At 39.4% G+C, this 19,422-nt stretch overlaps 1 protein-coding gene across 5 annotated transcripts in view; it reads left to right on the top strand.

The window, feature by feature from the left end:
- ALKBH3 (alkB homolog 3, alpha-ketoglutarate dependent dioxygenase) overlaps positions 1 to 19,422 on the top strand; it is a 117,860-nt gene that overhangs the window by 342 nt on the left and 98,096 nt on the right. For all 5 annotated transcript variants that reach the window (XR_012831149.1, XR_012831150.1, XR_012831151.1 and 2 more), the window contains exons 2-7: positions 1,418 to 1,530; positions 2,740 to 2,774; positions 4,736 to 4,783; positions 6,355 to 6,458; positions 7,655 to 7,743; positions 10,946 to 11,155. Coding sequence is in view for 2 of the 5 variants with exons in the window: in XM_075713243.1 (XP_075569358.1) it covers positions 1,418 to 1,530; positions 2,740 to 2,774; positions 4,736 to 4,783; positions 6,355 to 6,458; positions 7,655 to 7,743; positions 10,946 to 11,155 (599 nt within the window). In the remaining 3 variants the exon portion in view is untranslated. The remainder of the gene's footprint in view (positions 1 to 1,417; positions 1,531 to 2,739; positions 2,775 to 4,735; positions 4,784 to 6,354; positions 6,459 to 7,654; positions 7,744 to 10,945; positions 11,156 to 19,422) is intronic.

Below are 19,422 nucleotides of genomic sequence, written 5' to 3' on the forward strand. Positions count from 1 at the left end.
CCTGCTTACCGGCGGCACGGGGAAAGCCGCTGGCCTAGGCGTGACCGTGGGGTGAGGCGAAAAGCAGTCGGCGAAGCTCCGAAAGCCTCTAGACGTGGGGTTGGAAGTTTGCGTTGCTCGAGCAGAACGGCGTACGGCCGGGTCTGAACGCACCTGCAGTGAATATGAAACTATAAGGACGTGTCTCCTGGCTGCTTTCTGTGACCATGCTGTGTGACACGGAGCGTGAGGCCTTGAGTGCTGGTCTGGTTTTTCTAGGGAACTAAAGCTGAGGTGTTGGAACCCAGTTTTTAAGTAAAATTTTTACGTATGTCACAGGTACGTTGTAGCAGTTTTGGACACAAAACACAGGGTCAGCAGCATACGTGCATAGCTGTGTTTCTAATACACGTGCTTAAGTAAGCGTACTACTCTCATCTTTGGGCAAGTTGAATGAGACAGAATTTGGAGCTAACTTCTGTAATAACTATTAGTCGCTTTTTATTTGTGAAACTTGTTACGTGTCGTCTTTTATCTGTTTTCGCAGTGAAAACATTGCAAAATAAAGAGCGCTAGTTGAAAGGGCTGAAGTTAATGTCACTGCTTTGTATCAAACGTTTAAACCAAAGAGTGCAGAGGCAGGAGAGTGCTGTGTGGGTTTACAGTCTTGCAAGAAAGACTGCTTTGGTTTGTGAATGTGGTCAAAACACCATGTTCCGTTTGCCTGATTGCAATACCCAGTAAAGCTCCCATTTCTCTGCAGACTGAGTGTCCTAGGCAAGCTGATTTTTTTTAATCCTGAAAAAAATGAGCCAACTATTTTGACTTGTGCATGTACTCTGTAAGTTTTCTGTCACAGGTGCATTTCATTCCACCTATTCCTAAGGGGATTTTTTAAAATTATTTTTCCCATCTTTTGAATTATACAGAGTGAAGACTTTCACTTGTCTCTGTTTCAGGTCCATTATTAAGCCTTTTTGCTTATGTAGATAAAACACATGAAGTTGTATGTCTGAGTTGCTCTTCCGTACTTTTTCGCTAGTTTCAAAATCTTGATTTAATAAAAGTATTTTTCTCAGAGAAATGTCTTTTTGTTTCCTAACAAAAATTGCAGAGGGAAGCAGTTTAGCTGCTTAGAAGAATTTCTGCTGGCATGTGATAAGAATTTGTGGTAGAATTGAAAGGTTCTAGATGTTATCCTTTCGGATAACAGGATGCTTTTGTCTTTGTTTGTCTACGAATAGCAAGTAAATATTAAAAAAATCCAGTTTCTGTGCCATTTTAACTCTTACGTAACGTAGGTTTGGCTGTTCCCTGGACTCTCTGCCAAGCAGAGGAGAATACTTCAAAGAATGATTCCATAAGTTCTTCCAAACTGTATTTTTTTGTATGGTGAAATTCTATTTCATGTGATCATTTTTTTTTCTCTTTACTTTAGCACCTAAGGCACCTGTGCCCAGCAACCTTGCCCCTGCAGGTGCCAGACCAGCATGGATGAAGAAAGATCAGCCTCACACTCAAAAGCAATTTGTCTTTGAAGAGCCATCAGAGGTAAAAGTTACATGGTAACTCGCAGAATCTCATTTTTTATTAAACTTCAAATTACAAAAGTTGTCAGACTTTGAGATTATAGTCTCATGTTTAAAAACAAATTAAAAACTCAGCTGAGCTGAACTTTGGGCTTTTACCAAGCAGAGTTTGCAACTGTCTTGCATATATGGCAAATAGAAAGTTATGGTCCCTCTGTTTAGCGTCAGACTTTCATTATGTACCTGTTCGTAACTACTTTTTTCAGAGAGCCAAAAGAATGTGTTCTGCTAAATATTCACAATGACGCAATGTCCTAAACATGATTTGAGCTCTGTTTTTTCCCCTCAGTTGGGATGTCTGTCTTATTTGTTACAAGGGAAGAGCATGGGATTTGTTTTATAGACTTTGCTTTATGTCCTGTCAGCAGATGAAGGATATTGTGCTCTGTGCAGTGGGAGGGCAGTACCTTGCTTGGGAAAAAAAAAATCTTGAACACTTCTTTGTAAACCAGAAGTGTTTGAAAGGCTTGGAAGGATTGGAGATGGTCTGGGAAGATTCTTTTTTCTCTGTGGCAGAGCCCTGGTATCTGTATAGTACTATATTTTGATCCTATTGCTTGCTCAACTCCTCAGTACCTCCTTGCATCTCAGCACTCCACTGAGCTCAGAGAAGAGAAGCATAAATCCCTGAGACAACCAGAATGATAATCCAGGCTGGACCAGGCTGGATTAAACTGTGGTGTTTGGGTTTTGGTTTTTTGTTTTAACAAAAACCAGCTATCTCAAGCTGTGCAGACAATTTTAAAGTGTCAGCTCCTTCTATGTCTGGTCTGTCTTGTGTTTTGCTCATTGTCTGGCATCTGGGATTTGTTCATCCCTTCTATAGTTGCTCTAGATTTTTACTTCTAAATGTAAGGATAAGAATTTTTTTTGCTGCAGTTGGTAAATAGCAAGTATTGTAATAATCCAAATAATTTAGAAATGAATGTCCTTTAGGGGGCAGTTGATTGTTAAAAACCACCTGCAGTGGTAGCTGCATTTCAGAGTTTCTGGGGCATGAAGAGAGTGGGTGGGTTGTCACTGCTCACCAATTGTCTAGAGGTATGTTTTTCTCAGTGATGTATCAGTATGCAGCTATATAGAGTCACTAGAGATGGCAATTAGCTCTGTTTGACTAGAGCGTGCCAGGTACTTAAACGTTTAATATTCACTAGGTCTTGTTACCTTTCAGGTGGAGCGCAAAGTTCCTGAAGCAGATGTGATAGAGTGAGTATACTGCTGTCTTAACTGTCCTATGTGCATTTTTTCTGTCTTGCTGGTCAGTGGGAATCTGCTGAAAAAGAGTTCCTTCTCCACTTACAACTGCCATGCCTTTGGACGAAATTTCAGTACAAAATGTGGACTTTCAGCCCTTTTATCCTGAACTGAATTTATAATCAGAGTCCAAGTCTGTATTAACTAGTTTTTATAGCTTTAGTGTAGCTGTATAAGCCAGGAAGAACAAACAATTGGACATTCTGGATCAACAGAACTGCAAATATGTCTCCTTTGGTTAGCAATGCACATTTTCCTAGAACAGTCCCTGTGTAAACTGTGCTGGAAATTACTTACCGTTGTCCAGGAATATAGCTGGTATGGCAACTCAAGCAGTGCTTCCTTGGGAGGTCTGGAAGAGTAGCTGCTAGTAAGTGTCATAGTGAAGGTAGATATTCACGCACTGTAGATCACTTAGCCTTTGTGTTGAAATGGGGATCTTTTCAGAATAACCTTGGTGTGAAATGTGACAAGGTGCGGTGGTGTATGGTGAAGTTACAGATTCTGAAAATTAAATTTGCTTCAGTTTGGTCATCTTGGCAGAACTTTCTTACTAAATGGTTCCTAAGAAAGAAGTTACAGATTCAGCTTTTGACTCGCTGTATTTTGTTTTTACTTTGAGGGATCTGGGGTTAGTTTTCTTTAGCAACTTCAAATTTGATGCTAGGTGGGTATTCGCGCAGAGCAGGCATAATTCGGGTGAGATGCTCAGCTGCCCTCCCACTGCTAGCGTGGTAGTGAACAGTTCATTAAGTAGAACTACTTTATGAGAGGTGTTTCTGTCAAGTCATGAAAAATATAGCTGGAAATAGTTATAGAATTTCCCAGAAACACTTACAGATTGTAAAAGATTTGCTTATGTTTTAACTTTCCATTTCGGTATGAATGATACAGCCATACGTTCTTTGCATATTGTTTATGATTAGTAGTAATAACATAGTATTTAAATAAATTCACTGTGTTAAAAGTATTCTAAAGGTTCACTGACCTTTCATTTGTTACACTTGTTTACAAATCAAATAAAAAAAAATAGAGGAAACAAAACTAAGATGCTATTCTCATCACAACGATGTGCTGTAGGTAATATAGTACGGTTTATGCTCTGCATGTGCAATATGGAAGAGAGCAGAAGTTTCTGTTTATTTAACTTTCTTAAATACAGCACAGTGCAAAACATGGTATGTGATCATCTCATGAGTTGGTGAACTGTTTTGAGGGAGAAGCAATGCTGGAGAGTGATTAACTCCTGGAGAGTTCTAGGCAAAAAGAGCAGTATAGTTTGGAGCTGGCTTGGGAGAAGATGAAGGTAGGTGAAGCAAGCAGTTCGTACAAGAGTAGATAATGCTTTATGATAGTGCAACTTGTAACAGGGAAGAACTGTTTACCCTCTGTACCAGCTACAATAGTTAAAATACTGTTACATGTACCTGTAACTCAGTTTCGCTGTGTCACGCAGGTTAATGAACACTTTGCTGTTAGCAGAATGGTGGTATTGGTCATCTGACTGAAAACTGGATTTTGCATCTTCAGTTACACTCATGTTCTTTGTATACCTATAAATGCAAACATAATGGTCAGAGTGCAGTTTTGTATGGTTGTCTCCTTTAGATTCCCTGTGACATCCCTCATTTACGTATCTCTAGAGCCTTAAAACTGTGTATTGAGCCTTTGGTGAAATGAGAGTGAGAGGCAGGAAGTACACAGAAACTCACTTGCTTCTGCAGCACCCCTTGCTGCCTTACTCTGACCTCTGTCTCCAGAACATTAGTAGTGCAAAGCTTTTTTTTCTTTTCCTTTTTAAAGAACGCTCTCCATAGTCCAGGTTTACAGCAATTCTAGTCCATGCTGCTCAGTGTGAGATAATTTCTTGTTGCTTGTCCATCTGATGGCTCTTTCCTTTCTTACATCCTCAGCAAGCCTGGTGTGTATGAGCTCAGCAAAGTACCAACTGGCATTTCTAGGTAAGTGAATTGCACATTTTCAGAAACTTGTAATTTGCTGTTGCGGAACAACATGGTGATACTCAGCTTTCTGAAGTCTGGTCTCTGCAGAGTGTTTTGGCTCTAGCAGGTGCACATTGCCCTTCCTGTGGATCTTCTGTTTAGAGTACTTCTGGCAATACTTTGAGTATCAGGTAGCAGAGACTTACGCAGTCTAGGCAGCACTGAAGGGAAGAAAAATGAACTTCTTAACATCTAGTGCTTCCTGTATCTAGTGTTCTTGTCCAGAATAAGGAGAAGGGGCTATGTCCATTTGTTTCATGATCCAGAGTTAAGTTGCTGCTTGAAAGTTGGATTGGTGTTCCTGTGTTAGCCAGTGTGTGATGTCTCTGCTGTATAGTTAAGAACTACCAAAAACTTTTAGCTGTAAACTGGACTTGGTTTAAATTAATCTAATGAAAGTATTTACCTTTAGGCAGATTTGGTAACTTTAGGGCTGTCCCTTTTGCTTACATCCTATGCCTTAATTACTTCAGCTTCAGGACACTTCAAAACAAAACCTACTTGTTCTGTGATTCCTACTAACTAAAATGCATTTTATTTTACCTTGCTGACTTAGCTGCAATATCAGTAGTAATCCTTTTCTTCTGAATTTGATAGATTTTATTAATAGTGAAAAAAATGCCAAGGACGTAGTAACTTTTTGCGCATTTATTTCAAAGCTTTCATCTTGGTTTCTTATAAAACTGCAAATAAAGTTTTATACCAATTTGAAAAGTAAAAGCTTTGACCAGCTGGAAAGAGAAAAGATACACAGCCAGCTGTATTATTCTGTCATTTTCTGGAGTTTGTTTTCATAATATGTTACTCGAATATATACATTTCTGGAAAGTTAATAATTGGATTTTGCATCTCTTTTAGTACCTTTACTGTATATATTCTTGTTGTGATGTCTTTGGAGCATTGGATACTTGTGAGAGTAACTGTTTGTGAACAGCATCCCTACTATGCAGGCCACCACAGTGGCTGGAATTTTTGCATGCTGCTGTTAGTACAGTCAAAATATAAAATGTACATATGAAAATGTAAAAATAGGAGAGGTTAAATACTCTAGGGTTCTTGTGCTTGGAAAAGAGAGGATAGGATGACAGTAGTGATTAAGGGCTATCAAATTCTGAGTGGCATGGAGATGGGGAGTAAAGGGCAATTATTTACTTACACTGATTGTAGTACCATAATTGGGGCTATCTAAGTTATCAAACGGGAAGTTAGTAACAAGCAGAAGGATGCCATTTTTCACACAGTACATGGCTGATTGTGGGACTCAGAATATTGTTGGTGTCATATGTTTTTATAGGTTTTAAAAAGCAATTAGATGTGTTTGGTGCGGGGAAGACTCATCAGGAGCTCCTGCTGCCTTCTGTTCTTTCCTTCACACCTGCTTTTGACTGTGGTCAGAAATAGGATACTGGGCTTTGACTTTCGTTCTGATGCATTACAGCCATTCTTATCTCCTTTGGGAATCCTGGAAATCAAAGCATATATAGAAGTGTATATTCCTTCCATTTTTTCTTTATCTTTTTCTTCCTTAGGATTCATTTGATTCCTGGCTTTATTGACTCAGAACAAGCAGACTGGATGTTTGAACAACTCCTCCAAGACATACCCTGGGGTCAGAGAACTCACATCAGACAGGGTAGGGTGTGTGTAGACCAACTTTTCTTGTCATTCCCAGGTCATTTCCATATCAAAATCTGTGCATTGTTTATCATTGGTTTTGATTTTATATATCACCACCATTCCTTCACATATTTCCTTACAGGTTTTCCATGCATATCTGAAGAGTACGGCTGCTTATTCTTCAATCTCTATCACCACGTTCCTGTTGCCATTTAATGAGATCTTTCTAAATTAAAATTCCCCATCTTAAAAATCTTTGAATTTTACTGCATCCTCTGTCATCTCCGGTTCTTTTTCCAACTCTTTTTTTAGATTAAGTCTGTGCTTCATCCCTTCATACTGTCTCCCAGTGATGCTGCAAAAACTGTGTTCTTTGAGGTTTCTGTCACCAGGAATATTTTTTGCCTCTCTCATTTAAAATCCCAGCAGAACACGGTTCTTTTCCCTTGTCTTTGCTTATTAGTTCCAGTATGCAGTAAGTGAGGAGACTGCTATTCTGGATTTGTTCACTAAGGGGCACCTGTTCTAGCTAAATTTCTCTTCAGTCAGGAACGGATATAAGATAATATATCGGAGTAGTTACTGGACAGGGCTGGCTTGCAATAAAGGTACAGTATAATGAAGAATGTTACCTGTCAAGCATGAGAAATAGCTACTAAGATAGTCTTTTCAGAAGTTGAAAGTACTTTTAACTTGATGTTTGTATTACACCACAGAGCACACACATATTTGACAAAATATTACTTGTCCAGCCTTGCTACATTCTGCTTCTGTAATGTCCCATTGATGCTGCAGTCCTTTCCACTTCATCCTTTCCAGTGGATACATCTTGTAACTTATGCCAGTGTATTGGGCACTGGAACCAGGAGAATATAAAACAAACCAGAATTATAAATAAAATTTCAGTTTCATTTTGCTGTCTTTAACTTGTCCAATCCCTGCCCTGTCTGGCATAGGGATGACAAAATTGATGTCGTTCCAAGATTTTGGCAAGGTAATTCGTCTTGTGGACACAGGCCTGCTTTTGAATAATCTCATTCCTTCATTTGAGTTCATTATGTAAGGCTGAGGATTTTAAGAGGCTGCTTTTTAACTTTAGGTGATTGAACAGTCCCCTTTTGATCAAGTTTCTTGGCAGAATTGCATCACCTTTCCATTTTCAAGCCCTTTGATAAGGCAACTGAGAAAATCTTCCTGTTTTTCTTTTTTTAGAAGTATCTTTTGAGGAACCAAGGCTTACCTCCTGGTATGGGGAACTTCCTTACACGTACTCCAGGATAACAATGCAGCCAAACCCAAAGGTATGTATATGTTTACAGTTTTCTTTTATTATCATTTACAAAGAAATCCTTTGCAGAAGTTGAGACACAAAAATTCTCTCTATCCTCTATTTTTATCTAAAATATCTACGAGCATTTCGTTTGTGATCAGCAGCAGATTCTAGTGGAATGCGGACAACTTCATGAAACAAGAGTTATGAGTGGGTTGGCTGAGAGGAGCATGATTTAGTTGCTAAACGTTGGCAAAAGGAAACTCCGGAGTTTAACGTTCTGCTTTTGGGTCACCGTAGCTTTGGACAAAATTCTGAATTGTTCTGTGTGACTTACTCTGTGCATCTTTATATTGGAGATTGTAGTGTACACAGTCATACTGAGTTTTTTGTTGTAAAGATATAGTACTATCAATTACTGAAATAGTTACTTTCAGAAACACTTGGATTCAGTATTACTTAAATGAGAATTTGGGCATACTGTTGATTCCTATGTGAGTGCTATGAAATTCACACACACAACCTGCCCGCTCAGCAGCTCCAGATTGTATGATGTAATTTCCCATGCTATTCTGGAAGGGTTAAAAACCTTCTGAGTGACTTGACGTTTTGTCTGTGTTCACTCTCTCTCTACCTTCCAGCCTGTTGTCCCATTGGCCTGTCTCTTGCTATTGATTTGTTTTAAATTTCTATGGCAGTAGGCTGCAGTGTTCTGAACCATAAATTAAGTGTGACTGTTGAAGGCTGGATAGCGTGAGAGAGAAGTGTCACAAGTCCCAGAACTGCTGCCAAAGTTAGGTACCTCCTAGCAAAGCTCAGTTTAGGAAAAGTGGAAAGGCATTATTTAACAAGATGAGTTGTGAAGATTTTGTAGTCTCAAAAATACCACAGTTCAAAAATTCCATAATCTATGGAATTTGTGGTGGAAAAATAGGGTTTTTTTTGTACTTGTTGGTGGAATGTTATTTTAAATGGACTTCTCTAGAAGCTGAATGGCTTTAAGGATTGGAAGTGCCCGTCCAAAATCATTCTGCTGCACACTAATGATATAAATTCAGTTCAGAATTGCCTGTTGTGGAAGCCATTGCTGCCTCAGAGGTTGGACAGAGCCTATATACCCTGTATTGACAGTTTCAGTTCAGTTTGCATGAAGTTCAGAGTTAGCACTCATTGGGCCACTGGTTTGCTTTTCACATCCAAGAGGTACAAGGCCTAAATCAATCACACATGCTGATCCAGTCTTTTATCCCTGAATAATTGTCCTTTTTACTGAGAAAAAGAAACTAGCAGGAAGTGAGATGCGCTGGCAAACTTGCATAGCTGGGAGCCAGCCCTGCCACTGGCTGGAGACTGCCCATAGGCACATATATGGGTAGACTGTACATGGACACCCTGCAACATTTCACTTGGCTTTGTAGGTGGGAGTTCCTGCAGCCTAAAAGAGGCAGTGGATGGTGTAAAGAGCACAGTCCATACCTGTAGAATAGGATTTATATCACAAAAATATCCCGAGTAAAATGTAATTTAGTGTACAGCTTGGCCAAAGCCAATTACATGCCTTGAACGCTTGATCTGTAGGAGCAATTAGCTTTGTGCCCCTACTTCTTTGTTTGGTAAGACTTGGTGTGATTGCAGCACTGCTAGGTATAATCCAGTGGTCGTGCCTAAATGAATTTTGTTGTTAGAAAAATGTTTCTTTGAAAGCAGTGGTATAGTTGATGACACAGTAGTGTTTCAGCAAAATTACTTCCACTGCTGCAGGTTTTGTAGTGGGGTTTCCACTGAATTGTAAAATTCACCATGTGGTAACATTTTTAGTAATAAATACTTTTGTGATAGGAATTGAAGGAATCCGGTCCTAGTTGGTCACTGAAAAGTGCTTTCAGTAATTCTTGTTGCGCTCTTCTGTCATTGTATTTTATGTCCTGTACATACTGCACATTCAGGCAGCCCAATTACAAGCTATAGCTTTTTTTGGGCGGTGTTACTGATTTCCCTACATGTCCCATAGCTGCAAGCTATGCTTATGTATAATTAATTGTTCACATGCTGCTTAGTCATTGAAGGGGTGGCTTAGCTAGAAATACCTCTAATAGAGAGAGATGGTATGTTGAGGTTCCTGCAGTGTAACCAATAGGTTAAAAACCTCTTAAACATGGGTAGGCATGAAAAGAAGATGGTGCAGACTTCATTATTAGAGGTGGATATTAGGAACTAATTCCTGCTGTCTGTTCCTCCTTCTGCCAGTGAGGCACTGGAAGGTTTGGAATCCGTCCTTTATCCTCTCTTGATCTGTGTTTCTGCTTATGTAATGGGCAAAAATTCTGGCCTACATTGCTTTTTTTTTTTTTTTTTTTCTCTTTTAGAACTTATGTAATACTTAAAAACACTCTGACAGATGAAAGTCATGATATAAGTTTGTAACATTAAATAACGATTCAGTGGACTGAGTTGTAATGGAATGTGCAGAGCTGCCGTGGGCTCTGGGCTCACCAAGATGTTGTTATCAAAGGGAAGGATGAAATTCAGGGCCTGTGACACTGGTTTGCGAACCACTGAAAGTTAAAATGTTGAAGTCAAAACCCCAAGAGGTGATGAGTTGGGCTCAACAAGCTGTGCTAACAGAGCAGGGACAGGCAGCCATGCTGTGACAGTGTTAGGCCAACCTTTGTCTCTTGTTCTGTGTCAACAGCTGCAGGCAATTGTGAACGTATCATTTAGTCACTGATGGCAACTTCCTGGATGCACTATGTCCACCAGCAATGGCCAAGTAACTCAGATGTTATCAGAGCCCCGTGTTAAACTCCTCTAGCTAGGAGGTTAGAAAAACAGGTATGCATTGGAGAAGTTGCACACTTTTTTGTCCTAGTTAAGAACTCCCAATGTTTATCCATGATCAGTTCAAGCAGATTTTACTCTGTCTACTTTCTCACCTTTCAGTTAATTGGTGTGGCTGGCTACATTACTATGAAAGGCAGACTGGTTTCATAGTTTTAAGAGATGATTTAGTATTGAGCGATAGGCAACATATGCATACTTCGCAGAAAGCCCATTCCTCAGCTTTACTAAAAATATAATCAGAATTGTTCAGAGGCGTTTGTTTGATTTCAAGTTTATTGTGATTGAAGTGCAGTATATTTTGTTTCTCAATAGTTTTCCCCTTGTGTCTTGATGTTATCTGCTGCTGGCCTGCTTTCATTGTATTTACCCTACTCCTGTTGTGCTGATTACAGTGGCATCCTCTGCTGACCATGCTAAAGGAGCGCATTGAAGAGTTCACTGGCTATACCTTCAACTCTCTTCTCTGCAACCTCTACCGAAATGAGAAGGATAGCGTAGACTGGCACAGCGACGATGAACCATCATTGGGAAAAAATCCTGTCATTGCCTCGCTCAGCTTTGGTGCTACCCGGACCTTTGAGATGAGGAAGAAACCCTCCCCTGTGAGTGTTCATATCACATTGAGAGAGTCTTATAGTTACTAATATGTTTACTATTGTCCCTCTGTTTAGAGAACTCAGTTACTAAAAGTGTTTAATAGTAGTTAATGAAAGCACAACTCTTAAAGTTCTGTGGAATAAGTGTAGGGATCAAGAAATCTGTTGCATGGGACATGACATCTTGAGGATGGGAATGGGACCATTCTAATAACGTGCAGCAGTGTAGTGGTGCAGTGAAATTGCAACCTGGGCATTCTTCTGCACAAATAAGGGCCTTTCCCATTCATTAAAATGAAATCGGTGACGGTGGAAGAGCACTTTCACTGTGTAAATGAAGCAAAGACTTGAACTCAGGCAAACATTGTAAAATGCATAGCATATGTGGGATCCTCTTAATAATGTTTGCATTTTGACTTGTGTGTGTTCAGATTGAGGGACAGCAAACAGAGGGAAGGAGCTCATTTGTTTTCCATAAAATACCAGACTGTCACGTCATACTTCACAGACTAAACAGAGATCTTTACTTTGATAAGGAGGCATGCATGGAACATCCTTTCAAGAATTAGTTGGTGATTCGGTAGTGAATACTCTTTCTGGATAAAATGCTGTGCTTGGGAATGCTGTGTTTACAAGCCAACTTAAAACTTAAATTTTGCAATTCATACTTATCCAAATAAAGGAATCACACATTCCTGTGTTGAGAATACAGGCCTCATTTTAGGGCATCCTGCTTCAGATGTCTTTTCCGCATGTGTAGGCTTTAAGAACTTCGGGAAGAAGTTTGCTCTCTTTATTCTGAATAAGTAATGCAGAAAGCAAAGGTAATGATTATCGGCCTCTTAGAAAACTGTATGCTGACGTAGTGAAGTCTGCCCATCAAGAGTCACCTTGGGTCATCTAGTCGTGAACAGTAAAGGTCAGAATTTGAACCAGAAAACAAACAAATAATTTGTATTTTTCACCAGTTTGAATTTGTCTAATTTGTAAATTCTTTGTTGTCTGAAGTGAATTTAATCCTGGTCCCTGAGCATGAGATCACATAACCAGTGCATTATATCAGTGGGCATAGCATGAGTAAGTATCTTTGATGCTGTGATGGTAAAAAAAATGTCAGGTGGAAAGTTCATTCCTTTGGGAAGGTGTAAATGGTGCTTGGATTAATTTCTAGAAGTGCGTGTATTCCCCTTCAATGGATCAGAATCAAAGCCACTTAGATTTCAGTATAAACTTTGCAGTTTCCCTCTTAAAAATCAAACCCAGTTCTTGAGCAAGATGTCTTCTTGTTCTGTTTTCTATTTTCTGAAAAGAAACCCACTATGAGCAAAGGGGGAAATTCAGTCTGTGCCATTCATAATTGGCCACCTTCTTTGATCTGTACTGCACGATTTTTTTCCCTTTTCTTCCTGAGATGGGTGATTTTCTATAGATGTATCCCTCAAGCTCTCCTCATTTTTTTTTCTTCAGTACCCCTGACCTGATATTTCTAACTAGCTGAGTCTTCTTACCTATGAAGCGTATTCCTTTTGCAAGTGCGACATACCTGTTTCTGAGGTATGATCCCCATGTGCAGAGTGATCTTTGAATAAGTAGCTATTAACTGCATCCTGTGCCTAAGGGACCTCGTACTTAATAATTATATGGCACACATTACGTATTCTTTGCACATTCCCAAAGCCTGCAATTTTCTGAGAGCATCCTATGACACTAGATGCTTTGCCAAGTGGGAGTTACAAGAGGCTCTGATGGAAATTACCACCTTTCAGGCTGTACCACCAAAGAAGTAATTTTCATACTCTATTGTAATGTAGCATTCTCTCTTTCATTAAGAGAAGTTTAAAGCTGATTGTAGATATTTGAAGTTTGATCATTACTTTGTTCAAAAGCAAGTTCCAGGAAAAGGAACATAGTCTAGGGAAAAGGGATTCAGACTAACAGTCACCACAGGCATTCAGGCTCTTCCTGGTTTGAAATGTGCCAGTATCAGTACATCGGGTTTTCCAGAGTTAGTCTTCATTGAGGAGGGGAAGAGAAAGTAAGTCCTTTTCCTCCTCCCAAAACTAAACCTCTTTGAAGGCCAACAGTATTTCCAGATTCTTGAGTTTCAAAGGCCTTCATTTCCCCTCTTGTAAGTGCTTTTAAGTATTTTGGGATGAAAGATGTACTGAAAATACAAGATGAGAAGTACTATGGTAGAAGCTCACTGTGGATAAATGGTACTGGGAAAAAAAAACCTAAAGCAGTTGCCTGTGTGCGGTCATGTACTGGGTACAAAACAGTATGTACCACAAGTCACGTAACATCTGGTAGTGCTGTTGAAGAATACTAGATCAGAGCCTTCAGAGACTTCAGTTTGTGTTAGTATCTGTACAAGTACTTTCCATTTTATATCTTGAAATGTGGATGAACTTATTACAGAATAAAATCCTATTTCTCTAACTACAAAGAGGACCAGTAATGTTGGTGGGTTGGGTGCTTTTGTGCACATTCGTGTGAATTTTGACATTTGTCTGGTAGGAATTTGATGGTGTTTGTGTAAGCCATTCTGAAACTGTCACAAAAGGCAATCTTTTTACCTTTTCTCTGCACTTTTCCTTGGCTAAAAATAAAAATTAAAAAAAAAGTTATTTAGGTGCCAGTGGTATTTTTTTCCTGAAAATTGTTCTAGGGTGAGGGGAGGGAAAGGTTCAGGCCTCTGTTTTTCTCTTTGGTGAGTACTGTACTGGATAAGTGTTCATCATACAATAGGTAGTAAAGGAGTGTAAGAGACATGCATAGTCTATTTGAATCTGCATCAACAAGCATCCCTTGTGCATAAGTAGAAATAATTCCTACTCAGATTCCAGCCCAGTGTGTGTAAAAAAAAAAAAAGCTACAAATACATTTCAGGAGCAAATTCCCCACTGGAATTAAGGAGATTTTTCATGGAAATTAACATGACGCCAGAAGCTGTTTTACTTTACCCTCTGAAGTTTTTAAGCATTCTTTCTTCTAAATACTGCCTCTTCTGTTTATTTGGACTAGTTGTGTGGTTGTAGCCGTTATTTTGCTTTTGCTTTAAATGGTTTCTAGGGTTTTTTGAATGCCTACTTGGTAGTTCAAAGTCTACAGTGAAGTGATCTGGTTTCTTTTATTTTCTACTTCTAGTTCAGTAAATTACTTAAACTTTCTCTTGCCGCCTTGTTCGCCGCCATCGTTGTAGCTCCTGCCTACACCGAAACCAAGAGAGAGGCGAATGCTTTGTTTTAGAGCTGTGATTCATACACAATTCACACACGATCTATTGGTTTAGCCAGCAAATCCTCTTGTACTTGCCCACATACCTGTCGCCTCTGCACCACCGTGACCTCCTCCTGTTCTCCACAAAGCCTCAAGGCCCCTGTTCCACTCATACGCAACTTAGTTGTCCTACTCTGGAGGAATTGATTTCACTGTGTTAGATGGGTCGTTGTGATGCAGTCTCACTACCATTTTGACTATTGCTGATCACTGCTCAACTCAGTGAGACAATGCCAGGTTATCTGACTAGGTCTTTTTGGAAGCTGAATGTGAAATGTTAGGTCAAGGGTGAAGGGTGATATTTAATGTCCCACTAAGCTCCCGCATCCTGCTGGGAGCTGGTCTGTAGCAGATGTCTGGGTGCCATAAGGAGCAGTTGGGTGCAGGTGCCCCACAAACTGCCGTGTGAAGCATGGAAGGAGTTCGAAAGCCAGCTGTCAGGTTGCTGGTCTTCCATCTGTAACCAAGGAGACCGATGGGTGCTGGGGAAGGGAGGGAGCTTCACGTGTGTGTTAGGTAACAGCAGGATGTTCATGGTGTTCTCGGAATCAGCCTTCAGTTGGGTCTGTCCTTCAAATGAAACACTAAAACACAGCCCTTTTCTTCTGTCCTTGAGCAGCTGTTCTAGCAGAAGTTAAAGATCTCCTAGTACTTTAGATCTCCTAGTACTTTTGAAAACAGCAGAAAAATAACCCCTCATGTCCTAACAGGCCTAATTGAAGACAAACGTGGAAATATATGGAGCACAGTAGAAACTGAGGCTTGGATCAGGATGAGGAGGATTGAACTTTTAGATTGGCATGAAGGAGACTTGCAGGCAGCAGTGGCTGCAGAGGAGGAGGTGTTGTCCACCAATATTGGCAGGACTTGAGCAGCTATAGACAAGCAGAGAGGAAGACGCGAGTGCTTTAGAGCTACCTCACTTGCAGTCTGCTAGGTCAGCTGCAGAAAGACTGAGGGAGTTTAAAGGTAGTCCTGTGTAGGCAGGCAAGTGGATTACGTGAGGAAAGGGCAATATGACCGATACTCATTCTTACTGAATCCGTAAAGAAAAGAGCTGCGGTGAGGATTTTATCAGAGGTAGTGAGAATAAACAGGTAAAGATGCAGAAGTATTGATAAATGACACCACTTTGTTGTTGGAGGAGGGTGTTTCCACAGCTGGTGGTAGAGGAGTAAACTGGAAAAGAGGGATGCAAGCAAGATGGAAGTCTCAAAAATACAAGATTAGAAGTTTTGTAAGGGTAATTCTCTTGGTGATAGGTAAAGCAGAAGACTAGAAGCCAGCACTCTCCATGAGGGCTGCTGACTTTAGCCTTTGAAAATAATTTTGCATCATTTGCATGTATAACTGCATTATTATTTATACATTCTTCTATGGGATGTTTCCATTTACTTTTCCTTATAATAGAAGATGCTTCCACGCTATCTAGAACCCATTTCCTACTACTATCTTAATAAACTTGCCTGACACTTAAGAAACAATCTTAGTTGATCGATGTAGATATTTTCTTTTTCTTACCTTTTTGATTTTGATACCATTTTAAGAAAAAAACCTTGATGGAGTCCCAGAATATATTGAGATTTTATATTCACAGCTTCCCATCAACTCATGCTGCACTTTCCTCACTTGTTAACTGTAGTTACTTGAATAACTACATAAGGATAAAAAAAAAGTTTTAGCTAATGTACTTGGACAGTATAAAGCTTGGATCGAATTAAATGTGCAACTCGATTATGAGAATTCTAATATACTAAGATGCAGAACAGTTGCTTTACTAGAGCTGTTGTTGGAAGCAGCTGGTTTTGTAATAAATATAGTTACGAAGTCACCATGTAAAAGTTACCTGATGCATTTCTTTCCATGTTTTGTTATCGGTATTTTAAAATAGTCTTTTCCTCCTTAGATGTCAAGAATAAATTTCCTTCATAAACTTCTTGACCTGTGAAACTCAACTGAGTTTTCTGTAATACCTAACATCAGCTCTAGAGAGAAAAGTTCTGAAATGAGATTTGGTGGACAGTGTTAGTAATGACATGTAAGACAGTAAAACTTGTGTCTAACTTCACCGGCTCTGCAAAACCAATTGACGTAAAAATCTCTTTTTCTAAGTAAAACAAAGCTCAGACCTGTCCCATTTAAAACAGAAAGTAACTGCTCCTTTTACATACTGACTTTTCTAAGCCAAAAGGATGTTTTCTTCTGAATCATTTATCTTAGAAGAATTCCTTTTTAATCATGATGAGCAAGAGATAAAAATAAGTCCACTGTTGTCCATCCACAAAGTGAAAATGATGTAATCCTGTGAAATAGAAAACAGCCATGCAATGGTATTTCTCTGCTTTTCATCAGCAGTCATATTTATAATACCTATTTTTGAAATTTTTTCCGTGTTTCCTCTGAAGTTTAAGAAAACATTTTTGACGTTACACCTTACTTTTAATAGAGCAAGATAAATGGCTAATAGTTCTAGAAGCTTAAAAATATGTTTTGCATTTTCCTTACAAAGAATACGTATTATAGGTGACTCTGAGTGCCTTCAGCACTCCCTGATTCCAGAGGTTTAGTGAGCTTAATCACTGGCATAGCCTCAGGCCCTTAGGGATCCCCAAGAAACGCACAAATCCAGAATTGCCAGCCAGTGCTGCCAGTATTAAATAGCCTTGTTCTGTCACACTCCAACTTCTAGTCCCAGACATGAACAGAAAGTGGCAAAGGTGCAAATACATAGCCAATTATATCAAGTGATGCTTTTTATTACTGGGAGTTGATTTGATCCCAACCAAGCATTTCAGAGGATTTTCAGTCTTCTTTCTGTCTGCATCTTTTTTTATACCGCCCCTCTCCCCTCCGTTGTTCTTTTGAAAATCAGACTGTGTTTTAAGTCCAAGACATAATTTTCCCAGTAGTTGAGACTTCACCTCGTTATTTTGAGCTTTTCAGCAGGCCGAGAACTTTAAAGAGACAAACGTGCATCAAGTTGGGCCACTGCAGAATTAAGCTTCAAGGAAGTTAGTTAAGATTTTTGAAAATGTGAGTTTTTGTAAAAGCAGTAAAATGTGTTGGATGAGAACTGTTGGGTTTTTTTAATGGATCCCAAAAGACTATGTCTGCCTTTTTATGACCTGTTAATATTTTCTTCTGACTGTCAAGTCTGTGCAGACCCCTGCCAGTTTTCCTGAATACGGGAAACTTCAACATACAGCAGAAGCCTGGAGGTCTTGTCATGTTTGTTTCTGTTTCAGAAAGGTGAAACTTTTGTCAGTGTGAGGTAACTATACCTGCGCCTCAAGCTGGGTTAAATCTTACTGTGGTAATTCCATTTTCCAAGTCTCAGTTGTCCTGTGCTGTTTCCAGCTTCTTTGCGATCTGCTTCTGTTACAAGTGACATAAGTTGTGACCTCTCATATCTTTTTGGGTTTTTTCCCCCTTCCAAAGTACAGTTTCATTTTACATGACAAATGTGACAAATACCACTCTGGTGGCAACAGGATTTGTTGAGTCTGGAGTAATTGCTGCCTTCAGCTGGGCCAGAAATAATTGAGCATTGCCTCTGCCTAAACAGTCAGCAAGTGTGATTTTTAGGACTCCACCAACCATTATAAGAAACTGGAAGACAAGATACTGCCTAACTAATTAATCTGAAGCATTTGCTCAGGAACTGTCTAAGCTATATGGTCCCTTACAGGGACACCGTCATGCTTTAGAAGCTCAGACCTGGCCTAATTATTTTTTTCTCATCTCTTTGTAGTAATTGTGTATTTCTGGCTTTTCTTTCAAGAGCAAATAACTGATTTGGTGATCTCTTTGGAAAAAGCCCAGTATCTCTGCTTCTAGAGGCACAATTTGTACAATAACAAATACGCATTCAGGCTATCTGTTTGCTATATGCAGTATACTCAGAACAAGGTTAACCCTGTACTTGCACACAATGTAGAGACTGAGAACCTGTCATACTCTTTTTTCAGTGGAGGACATTTATTATCCACTTTACACTTCCAAGTTATCTATGGCTTTCTGTAACTTAAAAATAAAAGACTTCTTGAGTCCCCTCCCTTTCAACACTAATTAAAATATTTCTCTAACTCACCCTCTCTCTGAAAAAAACCCTGTATTTTGCAGGTGATTTCCTATCTGAAACTTCCCTGAATTCCTCATTTCAGTTGCTTTTCACTCTTCCTAGACAGCTTGCAAAGTTGGCAGTGGAGATCTATAAAAGGCAAAATATATACTGCCGTTCATATTTGAGGGAAATCCTGGTTTTCCTGTTCACGTTTCAGTATTAATGAAATAATCAAAGTGCCAGCACTAAGTAGGCAAGACGTTGCATGGAAGTTGTTCAAGGTTTGCAGGAGTTTTTTTCTGTAGCTGTTGTTGAAGGCTAAAATCAGAAAATATTAAAGAAGTACATAGAGCATTATAATACCTGCCCATGTGGCATTCTGGAAGATAGTTTATGTCAGGCATGGTATGATTTCATGAGGAGGTTACGGTCGTGATTAACAAAGAGAACGGTGCTGGCATAATAGACTTCCCTGAGCAATGTGACTTAGCAGTGTATTAGTCTGATTTCAAATGGGAAGGGATAGTGCAAAGCAATAGAGAGTTGCTGTTCCCACTGATGTGGCATGTGTGAGACTAATACTGCAGTGTTATTATGTCTGGTTATTGTATTTGTGCTTTGAAAAAGTTGTACATACTCTGAAGGCTTAACAAGAGTTTGCAAGTGTTCTAGTTCAGCAGTGTGTTCTGCTTAATGATGATAAAGTTTAAGACAACTTGTTTTACAAGGTACTGTAGGAAAAGGAGATTTTTGAGGGATAGGAAAAATTATTCATCTAGCAGATAATACTATACCAATATGTAATGTCCAAAACAAGACAAATTCAGAATAGAAGGAAGATGTGTGTTTTTGATGAAGTAGTTAGCCGTTGGGATCAGGGCGACTATTGCAGAATGTCTCCACACAGAACTGTTTATCTCAAGAGTGGATG

This window comes from Pelecanus crispus, chromosome 6, assembly GCF_030463565.1.
Source record: "Pelecanus crispus isolate bPelCri1 chromosome 6, bPelCri1.pri, whole genome shotgun sequence".
Lineage (NCBI taxonomy): Eukaryota > Metazoa > Chordata > Aves > Pelecaniformes > Pelecanidae > Pelecanus > Pelecanus crispus.